General features: G+C 36.3%; 1 protein-coding gene across 1 annotated transcript; it reads right to left on the reverse strand.

The window, feature by feature from the left end:
* Positions 1–427: 427 nt before the first annotated feature.
* LOC128198818 (uncharacterized) lies at positions 428–27210 on the reverse strand. The gene is made up of 3 exons (XM_052885929.1): positions 26795–27210; positions 26602–26741; positions 428–489 (listed from the first exon to the last, which is right to left on the reverse strand). Exons 1-3 carry the CDS (start codon positions 27208–27210, stop codon positions 428–430), a joined length of 618 nt encoding a protein of 205 aa, XP_052741889.1.
* Positions 27211–27472: the final 262 nt, after the last annotated feature.

The raw sequence follows: 27472 nt of genomic DNA on the forward strand, positions 1-27472 counted from the left end.
CATTATATGTGCATAGGATGGGTTATTTGAACATCTATACTTATAAATGAAATGACCTCTGCCTCCGATTCCGGAGGGTATGGGTTCGAATTCGGGGCATGCACCTCCAACTTTTCAGTTGTGTGCATCTTAAGAAATTAAATATCACGTGTCTCAAACGGCGAAGCAAAAACATCGTGAGGAAACCTGCAAAACAGAGAATTTTCTTAAATCTCTGCGTGTGTGAACTCTGCCAATCCGCATTGGATTCATTTGAGAGTAGACTCGAGCTCAGCAATGAGCCTAATATGGGTTAATAATGATGACGATTTATAATAAAACTATACCTAACGGCAATAACACTGTACAATAATATATATTCGCTGACAATATAGTACTTGACGTGACATGCCAAAAATGCATGTCATCACCATTATCATTGTACCTATCAGCCGATGGTCGTCCATTTCAGGACGTGGCCTTTTATAGGGACTTCCAATCCTGAGCTGCCTGCAACCAACGTTTTCATTAAATGTGTTATGTTCAGACATACCTACCTATATCTACCATATTTTATGTAAACTTTCAAGCCCTATTTCACCACTTTAGGGGTTGAATTTTAAACATTTTTGAATCACATTATATTTCGTATTTTTTTCATGATTTATGAACAATTTTTAAAACTATAACTCTAAAAATGACTTTCCATATAAACTTTCAACCCCTATTTCACCCCCTTCTTATTTTATTTTCTGAATAAAAGTATTCTATAACCTTCTCCGTATTATGGTCTTAAAGCATGCCAAGTTTCATTTGAATTTATTGAGTAGTTTCAGCGTGATGCCCGAATAACAAAAAAAAAAAAAACACGGACAGACAGACAGACAAACAATCGATCAAATATCTTCAATGTACAGAATTGGACCTGCTACAGTTTTATTATAAGTATAGATATAGATGTATCTATATCATTCATATATCGAATGATATATATTTACTTACAAACGGCCAGTGGCGTGCACTTCATAGATGCATAAACACAACGCACACCCTGTGGATTCATTACGTACCTGATAAGAAGGAGGAATTATCCATTTTGTGCAATTTGCCATACATACCCTAGTTAAAAACTTTGTGCACGCACCTGTAAACGATTTTACGCTATATCTTTCGATATACGAGCGTATATCACGTGAAATAAAGCACAGAGTCCGGCTGTGCGTCACGCAGGTCATCGGTCGTCAGAGACGGCGTTCCGCGTGGTCGCGCGCCCACCAGAGCGTGGCCGCAGGTGCCACCGCGTGATCACTGTTTTAACTACTACCCGCAAATGCCCCTTAAATCGTCTGCTTTTCGTACAGAGAAGGGACCTCTTAGCATACCCTGCTAAGTGTACGACGCAAAAAGAATTGTACACCGGCCTTCGGCCGGGGGTTTCTGATAGGGCCTTCGACCGTGACTTCAGTTAGGAATTTTACCCAAGCACAAAACGCGCGGCTTTCGGCCGCGCACTTAATTATGCACCGGCCTTCGGGTGTTATAAGTTTGAAGTCGATGTCTATCTGTGTATGGCATCGTAGCACTCAAACGGATGGACCGATTTCGTTGCGGTTTTTTCATTTGAAAGCTAGTTCTTGACGGTGGTTCTTAGCTATGTTTGGTTAATATCGGTCCAGTAGTGTAAGATTATCTGCTCTTTTCTAAAATCATATAGCCGCATTACTTTTTAATTAACAAAGCTACGTTATGTTAAAAAATATCATCAGTCTATTGTGTTTGTAGAGCAATGGTTTGATATTAAGTAAATTTTAATTTCATTGGTAAGTTTCTACTAATTTAAAAATGCGACTTCGGCTTTGTTAACGCTCCTTAATTTTTTTATGGTATAAAATCCTGTTTGACCACGATCTCACCTGACGGTAAGCGCAGACACAGACTTAGATTTAAGAATTAAGAAATACTTAGTTCGCGAGAGAGTTCCAAACCCTAGTCATGTGTAGAAGCAAATCGCTTCGTAGGTACTCGAGTTCTAGGGATTTCAATGATGGAAACCTACCCAGTGTCTCGCAGTGCCATGCTAAAATGGTGACGGTAGTACAAGCTCAAATAGCTCAAGTAACATTCTCCGAAATATCTATACTAATATTATAAAGCTGAAGAGTTTGTTTGTTTGTTTGAACGCGCTAATCTCAGGAACTACTGGTCCAATTTGAAAAATTCTTTCATTGTTAGATAGCCCATTTATTGATGAAGGCTTTAGGCTATATATTATCCCCGTATTCCTACGGGAACTTGAACTACGCGGGTGAAACCGCGTAGCGTCAGCAAGTTTTGAATATAATGATCGACTAGCAAATTTCCACTGCGATGACCAAGACTTTGAAGTTTTGTCAGAATGGTTGAGTTTTCATTTAGGAGTCTCCAGGTTTTATTTGTCAATATATTGGGTAGATGTCACAACGCATCGACCATGGGGGAAAGAAAAGGGAAACATTAACAAAATTGTACTTGACAGTGATCTCGCTTCATGGTGATAATACATCATGCATGTTAGTCACTATCTTATCTCTAACTACATGTTACGTATATTTTACTAAAGGTCACCTATCATCTAACTAATGCCTTGTTGTTAATGATAACAACTAGCTCTTTAATTATTCGATTAGTCTTTAAGTTATTTACTTTATTTAATCAGTAGAACGTACATACTAAATAAATCGTAGTAGTAAATACTAAATCTTTCTGTTACACGATTTAAAGTATTTTTTTTATTATTTGAAATCCACGACTATAATATATGCGAATATAATATGCAATTCTTAACAATTTTTAAATTATACAAAACCTTTTTGAAGTGAAAACTTCTTTAACTGCGTTGTGCAGTTTTTTGGAATGAGTAAAAAATATTACGCTCGCATCAGGGTCACGTGATCCGTATTCTACTGTTTTATACTTGTCGACGAACTTTTCGCCAATAACAGGACTTATTCGAAATTGAACTTTATGGATTATTGGATGCCAAAATAAAAATGTGTCTTGTCAACAATATGTCTTTTTCTCTTCACGAAATATGACTCATGCTAGGCTACCATATCCTAACCAAAGCAAATAAAAGCTTGAAAGCTAAAATAACACGATATTATTATTTATTACTAATGTTCTATCGGAAAAGTCTGTCTGTTTTGGTTGTACTGCGGCACTCATCAGAGACGTCCGATCCGCAGCACGGGTCAGTTTTTTTATTATACATTTATGTTCAAAATTGGCTCAGCTGTGGTCTATGCGGATTGGCAGACTTCACACACGTAGAGAATTCAGAAAAATCTTAGGTATGCAGGTTTCCACACGATGTTTTTCCCTTCACCGTATTCAAACCTACGCCCTCAGAATCGAAGGCAGAGGTTATATCCACTACGCTATCACGTCTCATAATAATTTAGCGTTCCGGTACGATGACAAGATGAACCGTCAGAGACTAAACTTGGACCTCTTTAAAGTTACCCCGCTTCCATCTTTAAAAAGCATCGTTACTTAACATCAGGTGAGATCGCAGTCAAGGGTAAACTTATCATTTAATAAATAAAACTCTTCTACACCCAACGGTACGGTAAATTGTTGAACCGTGAAGTTTCTTTGAACTTCGAAGATATTTTTCTAAAAAATTCCATATTCCGTAAAAGTGTTATCTAAATTGTCTTCTAAATGTTGAAAGGAAGCCATTAGCCCCTTTTAAATTACCACTTAAAACATATTAATTTTACCTATCCCACTCACAAGCGTTGGACTGCCTGTGATTGCCAGACCTTTGTCTATTTAAAAATTTAAAGTTTCTCAACCTATGCTCCTACAATAGGTAATAAATAGGTAAGTAAGAGTATGGTAGGCAACTTTGGAGTTTAACCTTTTTTTGCTTTTCGAGATAACAAATTTTAATCTAAATCTATTTATATAAAAATGTATCTTCGAAATGTATCTGACCGCATAACTTTCGGACGACTGCACCAAATTGCATGATTCTTAGTTTTATGAATTCGTTATTGTTAGTACAAGGGTGTGTAATAAAAACAGAAAAAAGTTACAAAGTCTAAGTCTAAATTCACAAATATTTTCCTTAGCATAATATGAAAAATTATGTCCCCTGTTGAAAAGATATTTAGCTTTATGGTAATAGTTTGCCATAAAGTTTCACTCTTGAAATTTTACCTTCAGTGGTGTTTTTCGAATTATTGTCGCGAAGCTAAGCTAAAAAGCTAATTAATTGTTCGTGAATGGGGATTTTTTTATATTACCTATGCACCGGAAAATATAGAATATATTTTTCATATTTCATGAAAAAAAATATGACCTGCCACCTAAAAAAAGCACTAAGTTAAAATCTCTGTAGTTTTATTTTCGTGTTGAGTAAGAAGGCCGATGGCTTCATGTGGGACCACTACGGCGTCACCGGGGGGTTTGGGCGAGCGCAGAACCATCGCCTGATGAGACCCGAAAGCTGAAATAAAGATAGAGGAGGGAATGACTCTCTAAGGGTCTCTGTAGTTGCCTACCGCACATACTTATGGTAAGAGTACAACGTGATATTCTGTCAGATTTAATATAACGAAGGAGGTGTGGCTCTACAGGCTACTTCTTGTATTTATATAAAACAGGTTACGACGAGACGTTAACTCAAAGTCAGATTTGCTTTATCCTTTAATAACATTGGACAACTAACATGCCTTGGAACACTTAATACTTGTTTTACCAAATAGGGTGACACCTACGCTGGTCGTAGGTATTGGTAATAATGGATTAAGAAAGGTATTCTCATTTTTTTAAATATTTCTTACCTATATGATTAAGTCTTACATTTTCTCCTATCTATGCAATTAATATTATAATTTTATAAGCATGCACCTCCAACTTTTCAGTTGTGTGCATTTTAAGAAATTAAATATCACGTGTCACAAACGGTGAAGGAAAACATCGTGAGGAAACCTGCATACCAGAGAATTATCTCAATTCTCTGCGTGTGTGAAGTCTGCCAATCCGCATTGGGCCAGCGTTGTGGACTATTGGCCTTACCCCTCTCATTCTGAGAGGAGACTCGAGCTCAGCAGTGAGCCGAATATGGGTTGATGACGAATACGTATGCTTACCAATAAATAAAATAAATAGATATACTTATTTGTCTGTAATTTCTTAAGATGATCTAAATCTTTTTGTTTTTTTTTATCAGATACTAGCTGTCGCCGCGCGGTTTCACCCGCATGGTTCCCGTTCCCCTAGGAATATGGGAATAATATATAGCCTATAGCCTTCCTCGATAAATGGACTATATAACACTGAAACATTTTTTCAAATCGGACCAGCAGTTCCTGAAATTAGCGCGTTCAATCAAACAAACAAACAAACTCTTCAGCTTTATAATATTAGTATAGATACATATAAAGTACTAACGGACGCCTGCGACTTCGTCCGCCCTTAGACCTCCTTAATCCGGCCCTCTCGCAAAATCCGTCCTTAGTGGACGTCTACTACCTATGAACTACCTCCTTGCTAAATTTCAACTTTGTACGTTAAGCGGTTTTCGCGATACCTTTCGCATTTATTTATTAAGATATCTGTACTAATATTATTTATAAAGAGGAAAGCTGTGATTGTTTGTATTCATTTAATTGGCTTCGAACATACTGCACCGATCTCAAAAATTCTTTCACTTTTGGGAAGCTACACTATCACCGGGTTCTATAGGCTATATTTTATTCCCGCATCCCTATGGAAATAAAATATAGAACGGGAACTACGCTCAAACCACGTGGCGTCGGGTAGTATTTATGTAACAATATACGTCTTCATATTTGCATTAACTAAATTATTTATTTATGGTCCTACGAATAGGTAGGGATCTCCAAAAAATTAAGGCTTGATAACCTCCTGATTTTGGAAGTCTTCGATTATATTGGACAACTAACGCGCCTTGAAACACTTATGACTTGTATAACCAAATCAGGTGGCTCCCACGCTCGCTCGCTAAACAGTCATCGAGAATGAATTGAGAAATATTTAGTAGATACTTTTTTCCGACTGCCTCAATGGTTTACTGGTTAACCTATATGGCGAGTTTCTGTTTTTTTATATATTAAAAGTATATTTGCCATAACTTTTAAATATGACCAATATTCTTCTCTAATTTGTCGGAAGAGACAGCGTTAGGAGTGGGTACGACAATAGTCCAATGGACAGGGATCGAACCACCACCTCTCGGTGATTCGGTGATGAATCCGGCCTCTTTACCGCTGAGTTATTGAGGCTTTGATGTTTAAGCCTTGAGGCAGGTTATGAAATATTGAACTTTTTTTCTTCCAATGAAAGCTCAGTAATAATCCTTAACCATCTTAGACTAAAAATGTAAAACACTTAAAAATATTTCTTGTTTTTTCTCATAAGTTCAACAGTTTATCATACACATTAAAATGGATAAATCAATAAACTTATAATATACTTTTAGCAGACTTAGAAGTGGATTACAAAACAATAAACCCAATGTCGAACAAACGTTTATGATTCACAATATTTGTCAAGACAACGTAAAAAAACAAATCAAACTGTAACCAAAATAAGACCCTAGAATGGCAGAGAATGACCTTGAGTGGAGTCACGAAATTGTGATCGTTGTATGTAGGGTTGAGGACGTCCTTGACAGTTAACTAACATTCCTCTTTTCCACTCAAGTCATTCTCCCCGCCTATCCCAAGTAACCCATAAAGAATCACACAACAAGAAATGTAGACTGCTCGAACGCCACGAGCATACTAAAACCTACCGTATGACGAGCGCCTTATATCGCAAGTAGTTCCCGCCAACCAATCGTTACCCCTCTCTAACTCCCTACTCTTTACGGAAATAAGTCGTGCACACCTAGCGTCAGCACGAGCCAACACGAGATCAAGCGACGTCATATCCGTCTCAGACTACTATTTCCTACAATACATATATATTTATCATGGACGTGGAAAAGAAATAAATGATTTATTAAAATAACAGGAACCCAACTTTTAAATGTAAGTAGGTTAGCTGATTTTCCCTTGTGGGAGATGTAAAAAAATTTTAATAAAAAAAATATAACCGACTTCAAAATCTAAAAACGTACCCACTAAACTAAAAAGTGAAAAATAACATCATAATATGTTCTACCTGCTGATCAGTATGAAGGCGGTGCTAAGCCGGTGATGTATTAATTCATCCATATAATTTTCGAAAGTTCCCCTCAATTTCTCCAGGATCCCATCATCAGATCTTGACATGATGGCAATGGGACCAAATGGGGACTATACTGTTTCAAACAAAAAAAGAATTTTTGAAATCAGTCCAGGCGTCTTTGAGTAATCGGTGTACAATGTACATACATAAAAAAAAAATACCGACCGAATTGAGAACCTCCTCCTTTTTGAAGTCGGTTAAAAAATTAATCTTGAATCTTTATCTATATGAACAGCATTCTTCCACCGGCAACGGTAGATTGCAACACTGACTATTCAAAACATCTTGTATAGGCGCCTGCTTATTTGAATACGCATTTGAGTGGAATCCACCAGTTGTGGGTCATTGACACGATATTTACGTACATTTCTATATTATTGTAGGTTAACCCACTGTAATTTATAATAAATTGATAAATGAAAAAAATCGACAAAATATATTAAGAAAACAAATGCGATCTGGTATGTCTTTGCATAATATATCAAAGGTAACATTGTTAACCTACCATTTACCTAAATATCATAAAAGTAAAACAAAAATAAAAACATGTTTTTTTTAAGGTAAAAATTAAAAAATGTTCCGCACTTTTTTTTGTTCAGCAGAAAAAAGAATGTGCCTGATAATGGATCATAATAAATACTTACTCGTATTTCAATCATTTTGTAATTCTTTCAATTAAATTTGCCTTATTATTTAATTAATAAATCGTTTAAATATTAATAAATAATCTATATTTATTAAATAAAGAGGTAAAATTTGTGGTATTGTGGGGGGTAATCTCTGGATCTACTCAACCGATTTTGAATTTACTTTTATCACTAGAAGCCACGTTATTTGTGAGTGTCATTGGCTAGATTTTATCCCCGTATTTTCACGGGAACGGGAACTACGCGGATGTAACCACGGGGCGTCGGCTAGTAACAATGTATTTACGTGAAAGCTGTTTGGTGAACAGTTTTTACATAAAGACATGCAACAAACTACGATTTTTTTTTTAACTCTAACTTTATACTCAATACACATTTACTATAAATATTGCAACAACCTTATAAACTTACATTCATATTAGAGATGGGCCGAGTACTCGGTTGATACTCGGTACTCGGCGTACTCGGCGGATTTTTGATACTCGTACTCGGCCGAATAACTCGGTCGGTGAATGCCGAGTATACCTTGTTTAAGAAAAGCATTATTTAGGTACATATAATTAAAACAACAGTGTTAATCAAAAAGTATTTATCAGTAATTTAGGACATCTTTGAAAATCTCAAATAAATTAAAATGAAAGATTTAAAAGAGCAACTGTTGAATTTCCCGTCGCTCTTCTCAACAGGAGACTGCGCCTTCTGAGCTGGTGGTAGAGTCACTACAAATAACCAAACTTGACGTTTCAAAAGTGCTTGTAAACTAAGCCTACTTGAAAAAAACAATTTTGAATTGAATTAATACTTGTTTACGCGCGCGAAATCGGAATTTGATTGAACCGAGTTACTCGGCCGAGTACTCGGTTGAAAAAAAATTTAACCGAGTAAAACTCGGTACTCGTTACTCGGCAAAAGTGTTACTCGGCGCATCTCTAATTCATATTATACAACTTAATGACTATCATAAAATTACTGACTCTAGTAGATAGTATGACTATGCCTTGTGATTTTACTTGTAAATTGGCTCAACATTCAACATTGCAATCGACTGCAGTTTATTGACTCTACAGCCATGTCTCTGAGATCAGACGTCTGCCTGCCCACGCTCATATAATTATTATTTTAGACATAACTCTGTACCTATATATCTCTATCACTAATATACATCCGTATGTTTTACTGTACGTAAGTATTCTGTACATTAAAGCGTGTCGCCATAAACTCATAAGTAGACAAAAAAATTACTTTCAATTATTATTTTTGACTAACTGATAGTTTGAATAGACAAGATAGATAGATGGATATTGCTAGATTGTAGCCCGTCTCGTCGATCACGAGAAAATGGATGGAAACTTTCATTGTTTATGATCGATTTTTTTCTTTCTAGACTTGTATTTGTAATACCTTGTAACTGGCTACAGAAAGGATCACGGATATAAGATTTCTTAAGCTTAGCTTAAGTAATTTGTGTTCTATACAAAGGATAAACAGAAAATTTTAGTGCGAAACGTCACCTTCATAACGAGGAGATCAATCTGAAATTGTTTGATCGATACTTTAGGAGATTTATCAATCAGTAGCCTAAATGTATCAATCGAAAATATAATTGATTACTTTAACCTCAACCCAAATATGTCTAAACCACTGAACCAAATTGTGATGAATTTCGATACAGAGATAGATAAAAAATCATCTTGGTAAAATGTGCTCTTTCTTTTCTTCGGGAACGATACTGTACTTCGAACCCTCGAATGTATGAGTATTAAAACTCATACATTCGAGGGTTTATTCGTTACATTCTTAGTGGGAATTGTGAGACCTTTTGGCTTATTCACTTATTTGATTTTTAACAATTTATAAAGTTTACTAACTAACTAACTAACTTACTGTATGATATTTAAGAAGGGTTGTACTGATAACTCTATATGACATTATTACATAGAATCCCAAAGGAGATCATTCACGCTCCATACATTTTTGGGCTCTTTTTGAAAGTGCCGGCCAACAAAAAAAAATGGCACGACTCGTTAGAATTAGCCATTTGGAGCAATAGCTAATATGGCATAAAAGTTGTCGGGTGGCTCTGAACCAAGTTATACAGGTTCGACGATTCGTTATTTCCATACATTTTGTTAATTTTCAAAAATGCCCGCAAAGAAAAAAAAACGATGCGTATCATTAGAACTGCCCATTTAAAGCAATAGTTAGTATGGCACAAATGTTGTAAGATTGGTCTGAACCAAGTTATTAAGGTTCGATGACTCGTCACTTCTGTACATTTTATTGAGTTTCGTACGAACCCACCAACAAAACAAATGATACGTATCGTTATAACTAGCCATTTGCAGCAATAGTTACTGTGGCATAAACGTTGTAGTATAGCTCTGAGTCAAGTTATACAGTTTCGATGATTCGTCAAATCCATATATTTTATTGATTTTTTAAAGTGTCGTTCAACAAAATTATGATGTGTATCATTAGGACTTCCTATTTCGAGCAATATTTAGTATGACACCAATGTTGTAGATTTGGTCTGAACCAAGTTATATAGGGTTCGATGTCTCGTCACTTCTATGAATTTTATTGATATATAGGTGTATTGTTTTAACTGGTCATTTGTAGAAATTGTTAGTATGGCGCACATGTTGTTGGATTGCTCTGAAGTAAGTTATACAATACAGGTTCGATGGCCCGTCATATCCATACATTTTATTGATTTTAAAAGGTGCATGCCAATAAAATTCTTATAAGTATCATTTCAACCGATTATTTAGAATAATACTTAGTTAGTAGTGCAGACACGTTGTAGAAATGCTCTGAGCCGAGTTATACAGGTGTGACTATTTGTGTCATTTTTAAAAAATGATACGTATCGATAGAACTGGGAGCTCAATAGAATTGAGAGTAATAGTTAGTATAGTACAAACTCTGTAGGCCTGCTCCGAGCCTTGTTATACAAGTTCAATGATTCATAATTTCTATACATTTTATCTATTTGAGCAATACAGTTAGTAGGTAGGCACGGCAAAAACATTGTATGATTGCTCTGATCTAAGTTATTTCGTTCGACGATGCGATACTTTGTTTTTGTTGATATCCGAATGTAATGGGAAACATAAAACGATAGTGACGTATACACTGATCCAACTAATAATATAAATTAAATGTCCTCATGGTGTAAGAGCTGCGTCATCATTATTTTTTTTTTTTAGTTGCATTTGCACAATATTGTTGAATTTGCATACTTGCACAAATGTTAAGAATCATTGTTTCTAGATTTTATAATTGTTTTATGTTTTCCAACTCTTTCGAAAATCAATGTATGAAAGTGTCGAATTATGAAACTTTTATAACTAGGTTCAGAACTAGGATTGTTCTGAACCGTGTGTAACGTGCTACTAACTATTGTTGATAATGACTAGTTTTAACGATACGTACCATATATTTTTGGTGCCATATAAACGATACTTTAAAAAATCAATAAAATATATGTATTTGACGAATCATCAAAACCATATAACTTGATTTGGAGCTATACTACAACGTTTATGCCATAGTAATTATTACTGAAATTGGCTAGTTATAATAATAAATATCATATATTTTGTTGGGCGGCACTTACAAAACTCAATGAAAAACATAGAAGTGACGAGACATTGAACCTTTATAACTTGGTTCAGACTATACCCACAACATTTGTGTTATACTAAATATTGCTCCAAAGGGGAAGTTCTAACGATACACATATTATTTTTGTTGAACGGTACTTTAAAATATCAATATAACATATGGATTTGACGAATCATCGAAACTGTATAACTTGACTCAGAGCTACACAACAACGTTTATGCCATAGTAATTATTGATGCCAATGGCTAGTTATAACGATATGTATAATTTATTTTGTTGGTGGGCACTTACGAAACTCAATAAAATGTATAGAAGTGACGAGTCATCAAACCTTAATAACTTAGCTCAGACCAATCGTACAACATTTGTGCCATACTAACTTTTGCTCCAAATGGGCAGTTCTAACGATACGCATCATTTTTTTTTCTTTTCGGGCATTTTTGAAAATTAACAAAATGTATGGAAATAACGAATCGTCGAACCTGTATAACTTGGTTCAGAGCCACCCGACAACTTTTATGCCATATTAGCTATTGCTCCAAATGGCTAATTCTAACGAGTCGTGACATTTTTTTTTGTTGGCCGGCACTTTCAAAAAGGGCCCAAAATGAATGATCTCCTTTCTATATTATGTCAACTACCATACGTTAAAGTTAGTGAATTAGTTGGCATCGGATGACATTTGTTACATGGAATCTTAATTTCATTTGTGTCAACTAACAGTCAGGATCAGCCTGGCTGTCCAGCGCGGAAATGCAGCCAGTATTCTTGCCACCATTCCACGTGGGCATGATTTGTATAGTTATTAGGATAAGTTAGCTTAAGTTCCTTATTGTATTCTTTCTCAATAAAAAAAAAAACTAACAATACGTCAAAGTTAGTGAATTAACCTGCTGATAGACTTTCATTCAATATTTTGTGTTTTGCCACTTAGACACACACTAATAATCTGATGTCAACTCGTCTCCGACATATTCTGATGTTACTCCACACTTTTCTATATGTAATTTTTTTTAAAATCCGTCCTGAGATGTGCGCGAACATACGCTTCTACACATACTCGTAGGTGTGTTTTGACGACCTCCGTAGCGCAGTGGTATTCACGGTCGATTTACAAGACGGAAGTCCTGGGTTCGATCCTTGACTGGGCCGATTGTGGTTTTCTTAATTGGTCCAGGTTTGGCTGACGGGAGGCCGGCAAAGACGTACCGCCAAGCGATTTAGTGTTCCGGTACGAGTGTGGATAAACGAGTGTGGTAATCCGGCGTGGATTGTCATCCTCCTCCTAGTTAGCCCGCTTCCATCTTAGACTGCATCATCACTTACCATGAGGTGAGATTGTAATCAAGGGCTAACTTGTAGATAATTTAAAAAAGGTAGATTATACCTACGAGGAGTACCTATATATAGATTAGTCAGGATATGATATAAGCAATGAATACCCACATCAGTAAATAATATTGAATTTGCATGTAACGCAATAATCATAATCCAACAGGTTGCAAGTGCATAACACTCCGGTAATTTTAGTCTGCCATTTCGTCTATTTCTGGTTCCAGACGCAATATCGTTTGCAGCGTAGTGTTGACATGCAAATAAATTATAAATAACACACTAATGTAACTATAGTATGCGCATTATCATCTGAGTCGTCCGGTCATAAAAGTCAAAAAAGATAGGAATGTGCAGCGCGCCTACCTGCGCACCCTAATTATCGATAAACGGCTACCTGCGCACGTGCTAATGATGAGTCAATAATGATTTGGACGATTCTGATTGGTCGGTTTCTAATGTAATTGCATTGCGTATTTTTTTTGCTATAAATGTGTTTACTGCAATTAAATAAATACATTCATGTGTTACTCGTTGCGCACTATGGATACTAATATATAATAAATTTGGCAGAAGACGAAGATTCTGATGATGAAGACTCAGATGAAGATTAATTTTATTTAGTTAATAATTATATAATATGAAATATGTATTATATTAAATCAAATATTGTTAATTTTTTTAATTTTGTGAACAAGATACGATAATAAACTTTACTTATCGATAATATGTCTTTCATTGTTACACCCTTCACTAGACGGCTCCATAAGACCCATAAGTGCAAGCGAGATAGATATAGAGAAATGATTTATGGCCCTAAGACTCAGTTGTTAATGCTATTAGTATACGAGTACCTACGTGGATGGAACGTATGTGTTGTAATACACGAGTAGGGTTGCCAACAATACTATATATAGTATTGTACTATATTTTGAGTCTGCGTACTATATACTGTTGAAAAAATAGATATTGTAGGGTTACCAACAGTACTATAATATATAGTATTGCACTATATTTTGGACCTACTTACTATATTCTATTGAAGAAATAGGTATATTATAGTACGCAAAAATACTATATATTATTTACATTAATTTTAAACAGAAGCAATAATTGTGTAGACTATCCGAACGTGTCTATTTTAGTGCTTGTTTTCGTTAATTTTAAAATTAATTGTGAAAGACCATGTGGCACTCTTATTTTAGACGAAAAAAAGCTAGAAAAATGCAACTAGAAGATACTAATTGTTAATAAATATAGTTTTTCTAAAAATAAATATTGGCAACCCTATGCGCGAGGACTTTTGTTAGCAAAGTTCACGTTATGTGAACGCTATATTTTCTATATGGGTGTTTTCCAATGTCTTGGTCTATATCAACATTATACATAAGTATTTACATGCATATCCTACTAATATTATTAACGCGAAAGTTTGTATGGATGTTTGGATGTATGTTTGTTTCTCTCTAATGCCGCTACTACTGAAGCGATTTGGCTGAAATTTGAAATGGAAATAGATTTTACTCTGGATTAACACATATACGTTTTATCCCGAAAAAAACTGATGATTTTGATGATATGAAAGTTTGTTACTCTTTCACGCCTCGATTTCTGAACCGAATTAGCTGAAATTTGGTATTGATATATATGATAGCATAGATTAATACACAGGCTACTTTTTATCTCGGAAAAATCCATGGTTCCCGAGGGATTAGTGAAAAACTAAATTCTACTTAGAACCCATAACCCAGGCTACGCTGTATACTTACTTTGGGGTTAGATAGTGATGTGTGTAGTCTTAAGTACAGTTATATTTATTTTTAACCGACTTCCAAAAAGGAGGAGGTTCTACATTCGGCTGTATGTATGTCCAGCGATAATTCCGTCATTTATGGACCGATTTCGAAAATTCTTTTTAATTTAAATTATATACCTCATTCGTAATTGTAGTGACATCGAATTAGTAAATAAACATACCTACCTGGGACTCATTATTGACGACAGACTAAACTGGAAAGAGCATGTCAATCATGTATGTGATAAATTACGAGGAATACTGGCAAAATTTCACTTAATTAAAGGTAAAATACCATACGGAACACTATTATTACTGTACAAATCTTTGGCTGAATCAATTATATCGTATGGCTTATCAAGCTACGGTAGAACATTTAAAACTCACCTTGATCAAGTATTTTCCCTGCAGTTACGTATTTTAAAAGAATTGGTTCCAAATAAAATTAAAAACACGTTCAAAAATGACTATCGACAATTATTCGCATATTGTAAAATTATTCCTGTACATGAAAAAGTTGAACTATCTTTATTGATTGAACATTATTTCACAGAAAATTTAATAAAAAAATCAAAAACTTATTCAGCACGAAGACTTGATAAAATAAAGCTACTCTTACCTAACTATAATAACCTATACGGAAAAAGAAAACTTAATTAAGTTATTCCTAATTTAATTAATCAGCTTCCTAAGTCATTAAAAGACATTCTAACTATAAAAAATATAAAACAAAAATTAAAAGAGTATTATCTAAAACTTATCACTAATAACTATGAGTAACATAAGTATTACCAATTATTGTATGAACAGCCTGTATATACAAATATCACTCAGATGTCAGTTTTATTCACTTCATACCCACCTTTTCTGTTTTTGTTTACTTTTTGTTTCTAATTATTGTTATATTAAGTTAAACGTAGTGTTTTTATGTATTTATGTGTAGTTTTAATTGTAGAATTAGATTTCTCTTTCTAATTTTTATTATTTTTAAATTCATAGTAGATTAGTATTATAGTATTATATAGTAGTAGATTTAATTACAGTATTGTCAACGGCGAAGGGTGCGCAGAAAAACTTTAACAAGTTTATGTCTGCACCTTTTAATTTTTAGCATGTAATTATTATATGTAATTAAATAAATAAAAAAAAAAAAAAAAAAAAAAGCTATGCATTGGCAGGTCCATCATAGTCTTGGGGATCTTGTTATAGAAGAGTACACACAAACCTACAGGTTCGGAGTTAAACCTTTGGTCATAGTAATAGTCATTATTAATAACATTTAATACTAAATAGTGTATTACAACTTCAAAACAGATTTTCTCAGCTTTGCCTTGACTAATTCCGTTATACAGAAGTTAAGAATTTTGTTATAACCAAATAACCCACAAAATGTGTTAAAAATAAACTTACGTTACTATTTATAATTTGTTAATGTGTTAACAATGTATATACGAAGGTTTGTTAATGCCGGAATTGCGTAGAATTTTAACGCTGTTCGTTTTAATAAGCTCGACGCATGTGTTTACAATTCTCTTTTTAACGTTCTCGTTTAGATATCCGCGATAAAGATGTTTCACATACACTGGTTATTAGAGATTTATTTATTACTAGCGGACGCCCGCGACTTCGTCCGCGTGGTATTTAGTATTTCATAAATCCCTGGGGAACCATGGATTTTCCCGGGATAAAAGGTAGACTATGTGTTACCCTATGCTAATTTATATCTCAATACCAAATTTCAGCTAATGCAGTTTAGTAGTAGAGGGGTGATCATGAAAGAGTAACGAATATTCATATCATCAAAATCATCAACGCAAATCCCGGAAAACCGTGGATTTTTTTGGGATAAAATGTAGCCAATGTGTTATTCCAGAGTAAAATCTATTTCCATTCCAAATTTCAGCCAAATCGCTTCTGTAGTAGCGGCGTCAAAGAGTGACAAACATCTAAACATCCATACAAACTTTCGCGTTTATAATATTAGTAGGATTATTAAATTAAAATATTTATTTATACTTAGTGGACGCCACGACTTCATCCGCGAGTAAATTGGTGAAAAATTTTATTATACCTATAAGGAATAATGCAGCGTTTTCGATGAAAGCTTACATGTTGCTTGCTTCCAACATTTTTAACAATATAGGCAGTACATTTTGTATGTATGCCACCACTTCCGATGCTTGTGTACATGAGAAACCGGAGTGTATTTGGGACGGCTCACCTTCATCTAAATTCCATCCTTCGCCACTGCTACTTACGTGTTTTCCATCAGGCACGATTGTAGTCAAACGCTAGACTATTGACCATAGTAAATATAGAGTAAATTACATCTGTTGTGAGAAGTCCCCATAGGCCACAACAGTGCCGTGTGCGCACGCCGTCTGCGCGCTATTTCCATCCGCACGTATTCCTACGCATCTTACGTCTACTATTTGTTTATTTGTAACCGACATTCTTTAATATATATTAACAGCGTAATATACACACTGAGTCGTGATAGCCCAATGTATATGACCTCTGCCTCCGATTCTGGAAGGCGTAGGTTCGAATTCGGTCCGGGTCATGCACCTCCAACTTTTCAGTTGTGTGCATTTTAAGAAATTAAATATCACGTGTCTCAAACGGTGAAGGAAACCTGCACATCAGAGAATTTTCTTAATTCTCTGCGTGTGTGAAGTCTGCCAATCCGCATTGGGCCAGCGTGGTGGATTATTGGCCTAACCCTCTCATCCTGATAGGAGATTCGAACTCAGCAGTGAGCCGTATATGGGTTGATAATGATGATGATGATGAATATACATATTACATCCACCAATATTTTGATTGTTTAATAATATCGAGGTCACTAACTATGAGCCTTATTAGAAGGCTCAAAGTCACTCAGGGGGGTGATGGAGCGAGCTATGCTTGGAGTTTCTCTGCGTGATCGAATCAGATATGAGGAGATCCGCAGGCGAATCAAAATCACTGACATAGCTCAGCGAGTCGCGAAGCTGAAGTGGCAATGGGCCACATAGTTCGAAGAGGCGATGGACGTTGGGGTACCAAGGTGCTGGAATGGCGATCCTGCATTGGAAAGTGTTAGTCGACTCCCTACTAGGTGGACCGAGGATATCAAGCGGGTAGCAGGGAGCCGTTGGATGCTGGCGGCTCGAGACCGTTGTGTTTGGAAGCAGCAGTGGACGTCCATCTGCTGATGATGATGATTATGATGAATTATTTCGAAACAGTGGGTAGGTATGGACAGAACGAAACTGTATTCAAAACCTCTAGTGCAAGTGTATGTATTATATTGTGTGCCTGTATACACTAGCGGATACAGGGGGGGGGCTAGGGGGCTCAAGCCCCCCCCAAAAGGATCTAAGTCCTCCCGTGAAAAATCTTAAAAAAAAATTATAAGTACTGTTTTCAAAAATTTAGTTTCTTTATTACATTATTTGTTAACGTGACAAATCTTAACTTCGTTCGGTAGCTTGTACTGCTATATACTCTGTGGCATCTTGCCGTCCGTGAGACAGATTACCTGTTTTTTTCTGTATATCCATCCCACTGGGATTTCTAAAATATTGGTCTGACAGACCCAAAACTTAGAGCATTTTGTTACAAAATTTACTGTTCTTCTTAAATCTTTTATTAAATTTAAAAACTCTTCAGTAGTTTTTCAGATATTTGCAGAAAACCAAATGGCCGTTTCAGTATTCCGAAGTTCACAAGTCATAAGTTCACAAGTCAACTCTTATAGTTTCGCCATTTCCGTCTGTCTGTCTGTCCGCGGTTACTACTAAAAAGCTGTAATTTACCATGAGTACAACCATAAAAAATATCGGCAAAGTCATAAAATAAAATATAATTTGAAAAATATTTTGTTTTTCAAGTTACATGTAAAGTGAGCATGATTTTTTTTCACTTGTTAGATCATAGTGTGGGAAATATCTTTAAAAATATTGTGGGTCTGAAACACTATTTTCCGATTTAGGGATCCGTTTGTAAAATATAAAGGTTTTAAGGGGTAATGTTTTTTAAAAGAATATTTGCCATATTTTTAAATATAACTAATTTTCCCATTCCTCAACGGTTTACAGTAGCTACCCTGTGATTGGGCTTGATTAATTTGTATTGATGAGAACTTTTCACCTAGATAGTTTGTGAGTGTTATTAAGGGTCCGATGATGAAAACTAAGGAGAGTTATGGGAACTCCTCAACGGCGGCTTTGGCTGGTCCTTTTATCAAAGTAAATATAATACGCGAACAAAAAACGCGTCAGGTAAATGTAATACGCGAACAAAAACGCGCGGCCTTCGGCCGGGGAATCTGATATAGAGCCTCTGGCCGTGGCTTCGGCTGGTCATTTTACCTAAGTAAATATATACGTGAAAAAAAACGCGCTTCCTTCGGCCGCGCTTTACTATATACCGGCCATCATTCAGGGCATTCTTATATAGCCTCTGGCCGTGGCTTTGGCTGGTCATTTACTCATGTAAATATAATGCGAGAACAAAAAACGCGCGGCCTTCGGTCGCGCTTTATTAAGAAAGAAAAAAGAAACTGTCATTAGGTGTCTGATGATAAAGACGAGGGACAGTGAAGGGAACTCCTCATTGGTTATGATACATTTCGCGTATTTTGGGTTTTCATATTTCGTATTTTTAAAATACGAGTATAACTAAAAATTGAAAAATAAATTTTTTTAATAAAAATAAAACAACCGACTTCAAAATCACATAAATATATCCACTAAACTAAAACGCAAAAATAATATTGTATGTCCTACCTTCTGATCAATATGAGGGCGGTGCCAAGCCAGTGACGTTTTCATTAAAGCTGTTCCCAAAAGAACCACGTGAAAGGACTGTCTGTAAATACTTATCTATCTTTATGACTTCGGCTTAAGTAAACGCATCACTGTCTTGGCACTTCACATTGATCAGAAGGCACATACAATGGTTTTTTTTGCTAGTTTAAACTCTGGTTTTCTGGGTTAAAGCTAGGTTTTTTTATTGGAACGATGTTGTTTTATGCAGTTTACAGTGAATTGGTAGTAATCGTCATTTAATATTTTTTGTACCTATTTAAGGGTGTGTGTGTGTTTGACGATGTCTTTTTTAACGTGTAGGTAAGTTATTTTTTTAAAAAAGCCCCTTTTTTAATTTTTTCATCACTGCACCGATGTTGTTCAAAGTTGATATCTTGGTATATGATTGTTAAAAACGGATTTTGAAAAATTAAAAATGCCACCTTTGTGAAAATATTGATACGCACAATATTGAAGTACCTACTTACAAAAAAAAATGTAGTCCGCCATATTGCATTTACAGAGACGTTACTATAATTTTCTAATTATACTCAGCGAGCCAGCTAGATACCCATATTGTAGGAGTGCCATAAGGATACTCGCCAATATGTATCTATCTATGTTCGCAATCTCGGTTATACCACCATGTTGTTAATAACGTCACGCCGATAAACATGCATTATTATCCATACTAAACGTGGTTACAAAAATTTTTTAACAATAAAAAACCTAAACTCTTAAATCTTTTAGCCTTTTAGCCTTTATAAAAAGACGCGAGCCTCTTCAAAAAGCTAGTCTAATATTAATATTAGGGCTCGAAGTTTTAAAAACTATGACTCTTAAATAGAATGCTCCAAGTGGCCTTAAAATATTAAAATGTTCTCAAGAGTCTTAAAGAAAGAGCTACAAGATTCGAGTCTTTTGAAACATAAGCTATATGTGCTAGTTCATTATATGGAACCCTACACGCGCGTAGCCCGACACGCATTCGGCTGTTATTATATTGTTTTCCTTGATAAAAACTACCTTCATCAGGTCAAGCCCCCCCCAAACCAAAATCCTGGATCCGCCACTGCCTGTATATTTTTGGCTTCGTAGCTTACAGACGCACTAACCGATTATTTTTTGTTCAATGACAAATGAGCCCTAGACTGCTATCTCACCTAATGTTAAGTGACGATGCAGTCTAGTCTAGAAGCTATTTTGTCATGTTAATCTATACATAGGTTTAGGTATATGTTTAATACTTGATATTAAACTCTATTGCACTCTATTAAATACTTGTTTTATCACAAACACGAGAGCTAAAAGCTAATAACGGAAACAATGTTAAAAAATAGGTACATTAATCAATTTTATGTAGGTATTAGAACCTCGTCAATTACTTATAATAAGAATTAGCTGACGCCGCGGGGTTTCACCCGCGTGATTCCCGAACCCGTAGAAATACGGGGATAATATATAGCCTATAGCCTTCCTCGATAAAAGGGCTATTTAATAATAAAATATTTTTTAAATCGGATCAGTAGTTCCTGAGATTCAAACGCGCAAAACTTAACGCGTTCAATCGAACAAACAAACAAACTCTTCAGCTTTATAATATTATAGTACTAGCTGACGCCGCGCGGTTTCACCCTCGTGGTTCCCGTTCCCGGAGGAATACGGGTATAATATATAGCCTATAGCCTTCCTCTATAAATGGGCTATCTATCACTGAAAGAATTTTTCAAATCGGACCAGTAGTTCCTGAGATTAGCGCGTTCAATCTTAGTATAGAGTAATCTTTCCATATTAGTATAGAGTAGAAATACTGTCAAATATACTCGTATGTAGCAATTTAGGTACCTTATGTATAAAAATCTGAAACGGATGTTTAAGTTAAGTTTTTTATAAGTTATTTTTTAAAGCATATATGAGGTGCTAACATTTCTAAGGCAGAGCGTTGTACACAGAAATGCCTAGTACACGTTACTTCAAAGGAAGGTAGTTAATTAAAAGCTCACGGCTTAGGTTTCCGCGATTACTCCCTCTTAGAAAACTAGAACACTTGTGCTGAGAAAACCACAAACTGAAACTGAGCATACATTCCTCGGTAACACTAAGCCCTTCATAAAAAGCAGTGGCGTGCACAGCGTTTTTAACTAGGGTAAGCACGAATATACATACAAATTGTACAAAATGAAAAACTCCAGGTTCGTAATGAGTCGTCAGGGTATGCAGTGCATTTTTGCATCTATAAACTGTACGGCACTTGATTAAAAGTAACGTAACGCATAGTTGTCCGTTAACCACTGTTTCGATATAGTTCAGTAGTTTCCTTCGCGTATTACTTTGATTTATTAGCCATCATTACAAATAATAAAGATATTTGTAATTTTGTTTGAACGCCCACAAATCTCATAATTGTACCATATTTAGTATGAGCACGCGACATCGTCCGCGTGGAAATCACAAATTCCGCAAGAACCATGGAGAATAGTAGCCTATGTGTTAATCCAAAGTAAAATCTATTTCCATTACAAATTTCAGTCAAATCAGTTTAGTAGTTGCGGCGTTAAAGAGTAACAAACATCCATACAAACTTTCGCGTTTATCTATACTAATATAATAAAGCTGAAGAGTTTGTTTGTTTGATTGAACGCGCTAATCTCAGGAACTATTGGTCCGATTTGAAAAATTTATCCCCAGAGCCCATTTATCGAGGAAGGCTATAGGCTATATATTATCCCCGGATTCCAACGGGAACGGGAACCACGCGGGTGAAACCGCGCGGCGTCAGCTAGTAATATTATAGTAGGATAGGAAGATTTCACGTTGCAACGGGATATAAATATAACAATATTTTCGGTAGAAATAACGTAAATTCGAGAGGAACACATATTTCAGTGAAACAAAAGCAACGCAGTTACGAACTGAAATAGGCACGCGCTCAAAGCGGCGCGACTCATTACAATCTTGCAGTTTAGGTTCCTTCTGGTGTTCACTTCCCGTTGGAAATAGAACATTGCTATTATAATGAGCAAGGAAACCACGACACTACGTTAAAATTAAAAAATCCATGTAATGAGCTTAGGTTAAAACTACTTTTATGTTATAATAAGGGACTACCGCGAATGGGGATGATGACTAGGTTTGAATATATTGATTTTTATGATACATTCGGGTAAATAGGGTCAATGTTATCTAATTTATATATAAAAAGCAAAGATTGTCTGGATATTTGCAAAATAAATGAGATTATAAAATTTATAAATCTTTTTGTACCACTTTAGTACTATTTGGATACTTATATATTTGGGTTTGAGTAAGGTATGTCGTGTCCCGGGTAGCGGTTATGGGTGATAAATAATAGTAGGCTCCACTGATAAAACACTTATATTGACTATCAGTTACAACGGTTAGGTAACGACTGGCGACAAACCGCCCGTATTGACTTCGTCATAATTACGAAAATGCTTAAGTAGCATTTTCATTTACAATCTATGTGTGTGTGACCACCACATCATTCCACCCCCTTTTTTTTTTTTTTTTTACAGAAAACAATGTATAGGTAGTATAGGGGTGTTTCATTCTTAACACTATAAGCACAATGCTGACAAAACGTTTCACGAGGAGCATACACTTGTTACACTTAAACTAATGAACTCTGTAAAGCTAACAACAAAAAAAAATTTAAACAAAAAAAAAATATAAATGACAATGTAAAATTTGTATAAGTGTAATATTATGTAAACAATTTTGTAGAACACCTTCAAATACAATTACTTTAAGCAGAATATGGTTTTTACTTTAACATTGCACAACTAATTTCTTAAAATTATAAACATGACGAAACAATTAACAATAATGCAACTAAGCATAACGTGCAGGTACGCGGCTGACGCGACCACTGCTCGTTGTTTTGCATTTTACACCGTTGGTATTATAAGGGACCGTACACACTGTGACTTTCTTTTTTAAAATCGGTTCCGTAGTTTTTGACGACATAGTATTTTGGGGATTATCGTTTTCCTCCAAAATATAAGCTGGTTTCAACCGATCTATAGAAACTATAACCTGACGTGTGGGTAATTGGACCTTAAAAACTTTCTCTGTCCTGCTAATTACTCGGTACGGACCGTCGTAAGGCGCTTGGAGAGGCTTACGCACCGCGTCGTTCCTGATAAATACTTTGTCACAAGTGTGTAAATCCTGGTGAACAAAAATTTTTCTCGAGTCTTTATTGACCCTTTTAACAGGTTTTAAATCATTAATTATACTTTTTAATTTGCTTACATAACTAGAGCTATCTAAAATGTTATCCTTACTTATATCATAAAATTCACCTGGCAGCCTAATACTTGTGCCGTATACCATTTCAGCACAACTAACATTAGTGTCTGCCCGTACAGCGGCTCTTAAACCTAGTAAAACGGTTGGTAGTTCTTCTACCCAACTTTTAGTTGACAGTCTAGCCATAAGTGCTGCTTTTAAAGATCTGTGCCACCGTTCTATCATCCCATTACTCTGCGGGTGATAAGCGGTAGTGCGGATCTTTTCAATACCCATAAGATTCATGAGTTGCTTGAAAAGATTACTCTCGAAACAACGACCTTGATCGGAAGTACACTTAAAAAATACTCCGAAACGCGTTGTATAGTTTTCATAAAGAGCTTTGGCTACTACTTCAGCTGTGATTTCTTTAATTGGGACAGCTTCTGGCCAACGCGTACCTCTATCTATCATAGTCAAACAGTATCTATATCCCTCGGGTGATGTATTGAGAGGGCCTATTATGTCAATCATTAAGTGACTAAAACGATCTACTTTCTCGAAAGTACCTAAATCGGATACAGTATGCTTTTGAATCTTAGATCGTTGACATGGGATACAGGCCTTAGCCCATCTTCGGATATCTTTATTCATACCTACCCAAAAGTATCTATCTCTAACCATTTTGTTGGTAGCGCGAATACCCGGGTGACTTAAACTATGAATTGCATCGAAAGCGATACGTCTAAAACTTTCCGGTAAGTATGGTCGGGCCTTATTAGTCGATGTTTCGCAAACAACGCAACTATCGGTGCCTGGCATCACGATGTTTTTGTATTGTATTTTTTTCTTTAGTTCGCTTAACTCTTCGTCATCATTTTGTACACGTGCGAGTTCCGTGAAATCAATGACCGTAGGACAAACAATTTCTTCCACGCGGGACAAAGTGTCAGCTACTATGTTATCTAACCCGCTCACGTGGCGTATGTCCGTAGTGAATTCGCTAATGAACATTATCTGTCTAGCTCGCCTAGGTAGCTCTTTCACGCTACCTATCTTTGAAAAAACATAAATTAGAGGTCTATGGTCAGTATACACAATAAAATTACGACCTTCTATCATATATCGAAAGTGAGCTATCGCCGAATAAATGGCTAATAACTCTCGATCATAGGTACTATATTTCCTTTGTGCTTCCGAGAACTTTTTAGAAAAATAAGCAATAGGTTTCCATACGTTACCTTCTCTTTGCTGTAGAACCGCACCCATGCATGACTCTGAAGCATCCGTCATAAGCGCCAAAGGTTTGTCTATCGCAGGATACGTTAACGTCGCGGCGTCACTTAGGCTCTGTTTACACTGCTCAAACTGAGCGTTTGCTGAATCAGTCCAAGCGATTTTTGACTTATCTTTTTTTTTTGTATTCGTTAAATAGCGATCCAACTCAGACTGCTTTTCAGCGGCACCTGGTATGTGTGATCTATAGAAATTTAACATACCTAAAAATCTCCGGAGTTGGTCCACAGTAGCTGGCCTCGGAAACTCGATGATGGCTTTCACCTTCTCGTCGAGTGGACGAATCCCTTCCGTTGTTACTTCATGGCCTAAAAACTCCATTTTTGTCTGTTCGAAACAACACTTTGATATATTCAGAGTAATACCGAACTTCTCTAAGCGACTAAATACTTCCTCTAAATGTTTTCTATGCTCGTCGACGTTGTTACTTGCAATTATTATATCATCTATATACACGAATAAAAAATCTAAGTCTGGGAGTACGCTATGACACATAAAACGCTGAAAACTTTGGCCAGCATTTCGAAGGCCAAAAGGAAGTCTGATGAACTCGAAAGCCCCGAAAGGGGTTGACACAGACGTCTTTTCAATGTCCATCTCGTTAACTGGTATGCAATTGTAAGCCCTGTTTATATCTAACCGTGAAAAAATTTTCTTATCAGCGAGTAAGTACGTGAAATCGCGTAACCTGGGTATAGGGTAACTATCGGGCTTAGTAATAGCATTTAAGCGCCTATAGTCACCACATGGCCTTATCTGCCCATTTTTTTTAAGCACTATATGCAGAGGGCTTGCCCACGCGCTTTTACTGGGTCTGCATATTCCCATTTCACACATTAACCGAAATTCCTCTTTAGCCTTAGCGTATCGGTCTGGCGGTAACGGTCTTGCTCGACATTGAACAGGCGGACCGTTCGTCTCGATGTGATGACAAACGCTATGCTTAGGAACTTCCTTAAAAGATACCGGTTTAGTTAAATCTGGATATTTAGCTAACAAACTATAATGTGGGTGTTGATTATGAATTGTAGTTATTGAACTTTCCATGCACTGTGACATACTAGCAATAACATTAAAATTTGTTACCTGATCCACTAGTTTCCGTTTACTAAAATCTACCACTAACTTATACTTAGTTAAAAAATCGGCTCCTATTATAGGCTGTCTAACGTCAGCAACTATAAATGTCCACCGAAATGCTCTCCTTAACTTTAAATTTAATACTAAACTATGCAACCCAAATGTCTTAATAGGTGTACCGTTCGCGGCATACAGTCTATAGTCCTCGCACGCTCTATTTTTCTCGCGCACTGCCCACCGGGGTAACACCGACACATTAGCACCACTATCTATTAAAAACCGTAATTTACTGTTTTCGTCAGTTATACACAAGCGGTAATTTATCGATGGGTCACAGCCTCCCGCCGCAGACAGGACCGAAGCTAGTTTTCCGCACTGCCAGTAGGTTGGTTCGATGTCTTCCACGTACACGGTTGAACACATTTGTGTGCTCGGGCTCTAAACTTATAGTGGTAGTAGCAAAGCCAGTCTGGATCTGCCGGTGTCCTCTTCCTGCTACCGCTAGTGTTGCGCGTACGTGGCGCGCCGTGTGACCGTGATCGGCTTCTCCCACCGCTACGCTGGGAATTTTCAATTTTTCTTAGTCGTTCGCCCAGCTTGTGGATCTCCGCTATTACATCTGGAGAATCACTCCTTGCACTCCGTACTGCGGCCACCCCCTGTATAGGCATTGCATTTTCTGTCACCTTGTCTGCCATTCTGGCCAAAGCGTTAATATCGCTTAAACCTGATGCCGTGAGTATTCCTCTCACCCATCCCGGCAAATGGTTTTGCCAAAGGATGGTAAGGGTTTCATCTGTACTTTGCCACTTGCCAGCTCTTGCATTTTCCTCAGCAACTGCGATGGCTTCTGGTCGCCAAGCTCCATTTCAGATATCAATTTTTGTACCTTTCTATTTTCTGACTCCTCATAAATGTCAAGTAATCTTGTTTTTAATGTATCATATTTACCATTTTCCGGCTGTTTGACTAATATGTCTGTCACTTGTTGTATGACGTCTTTTCCTAATTTCGATATGACAAACTGAAATTTCGCCTCGTCAGACATCTTCTGCGGGTGTAGCACTGCCTCCGCCTGTATGAACCAGTGTCGCGGCAAATCCGTCCAAAATTCAGGAATTCTCGCCGATACAGACACGCCGGAAACTGACACCTCTGGTTGAGCCATTTTAAATTCCAATGTGTGAGTCGTTACGTGTTGCTACCCGTGCAAAATAACCGCTAATAAAACCGAGTCGGGTCACCACTTTTGTACCACTTTAGTACTATTTGGATACTTATATATTGGGGTTTGAGTAAGGTATGTCGTGTCCCGGGTAGCGGTTATGGGTGATAAATAATAGTAGGCTCCACTGATAAAACACTTATATTGACTATCAGTTACAACGGTTAGGTAACGACTGGCGACAAACCGCCCGTATTGACTTCGT

This window comes from Bicyclus anynana, chromosome 15 (assembly GCF_947172395.1).
Source record: "Bicyclus anynana chromosome 15, ilBicAnyn1.1, whole genome shotgun sequence".
Lineage (NCBI taxonomy): Eukaryota > Metazoa > Arthropoda > Insecta > Lepidoptera > Nymphalidae > Bicyclus > Bicyclus anynana.

What these genes read in the sequence shown, in the direction of transcription:
- LOC128198818 (XM_052885929.1), bottom strand. Translation starts at nt 27,210, where the DNA reads ATGGCTCAACCAGAGGTGTCAGTTTCCGGCGTGTCTGTATCGGCGAGA. An exon ending in AAAACCATTTGCCGGGATGG is followed by an intron (nt 26,742 to 26,794) that starts GTGAGAGGAATA and finishes CGCTTTGGCCAG; the next exon opens with AATGGCAGACAAGGTGACAG. An exon ending in AAAAATTGAAAATTCCCAGC is followed by an intron (nt 490 to 26,601) that starts GTAGCGGTGGGA and finishes CGTTGGTTGCAG; the next exon opens with GCAGCTCAGGATTGGAAGTC.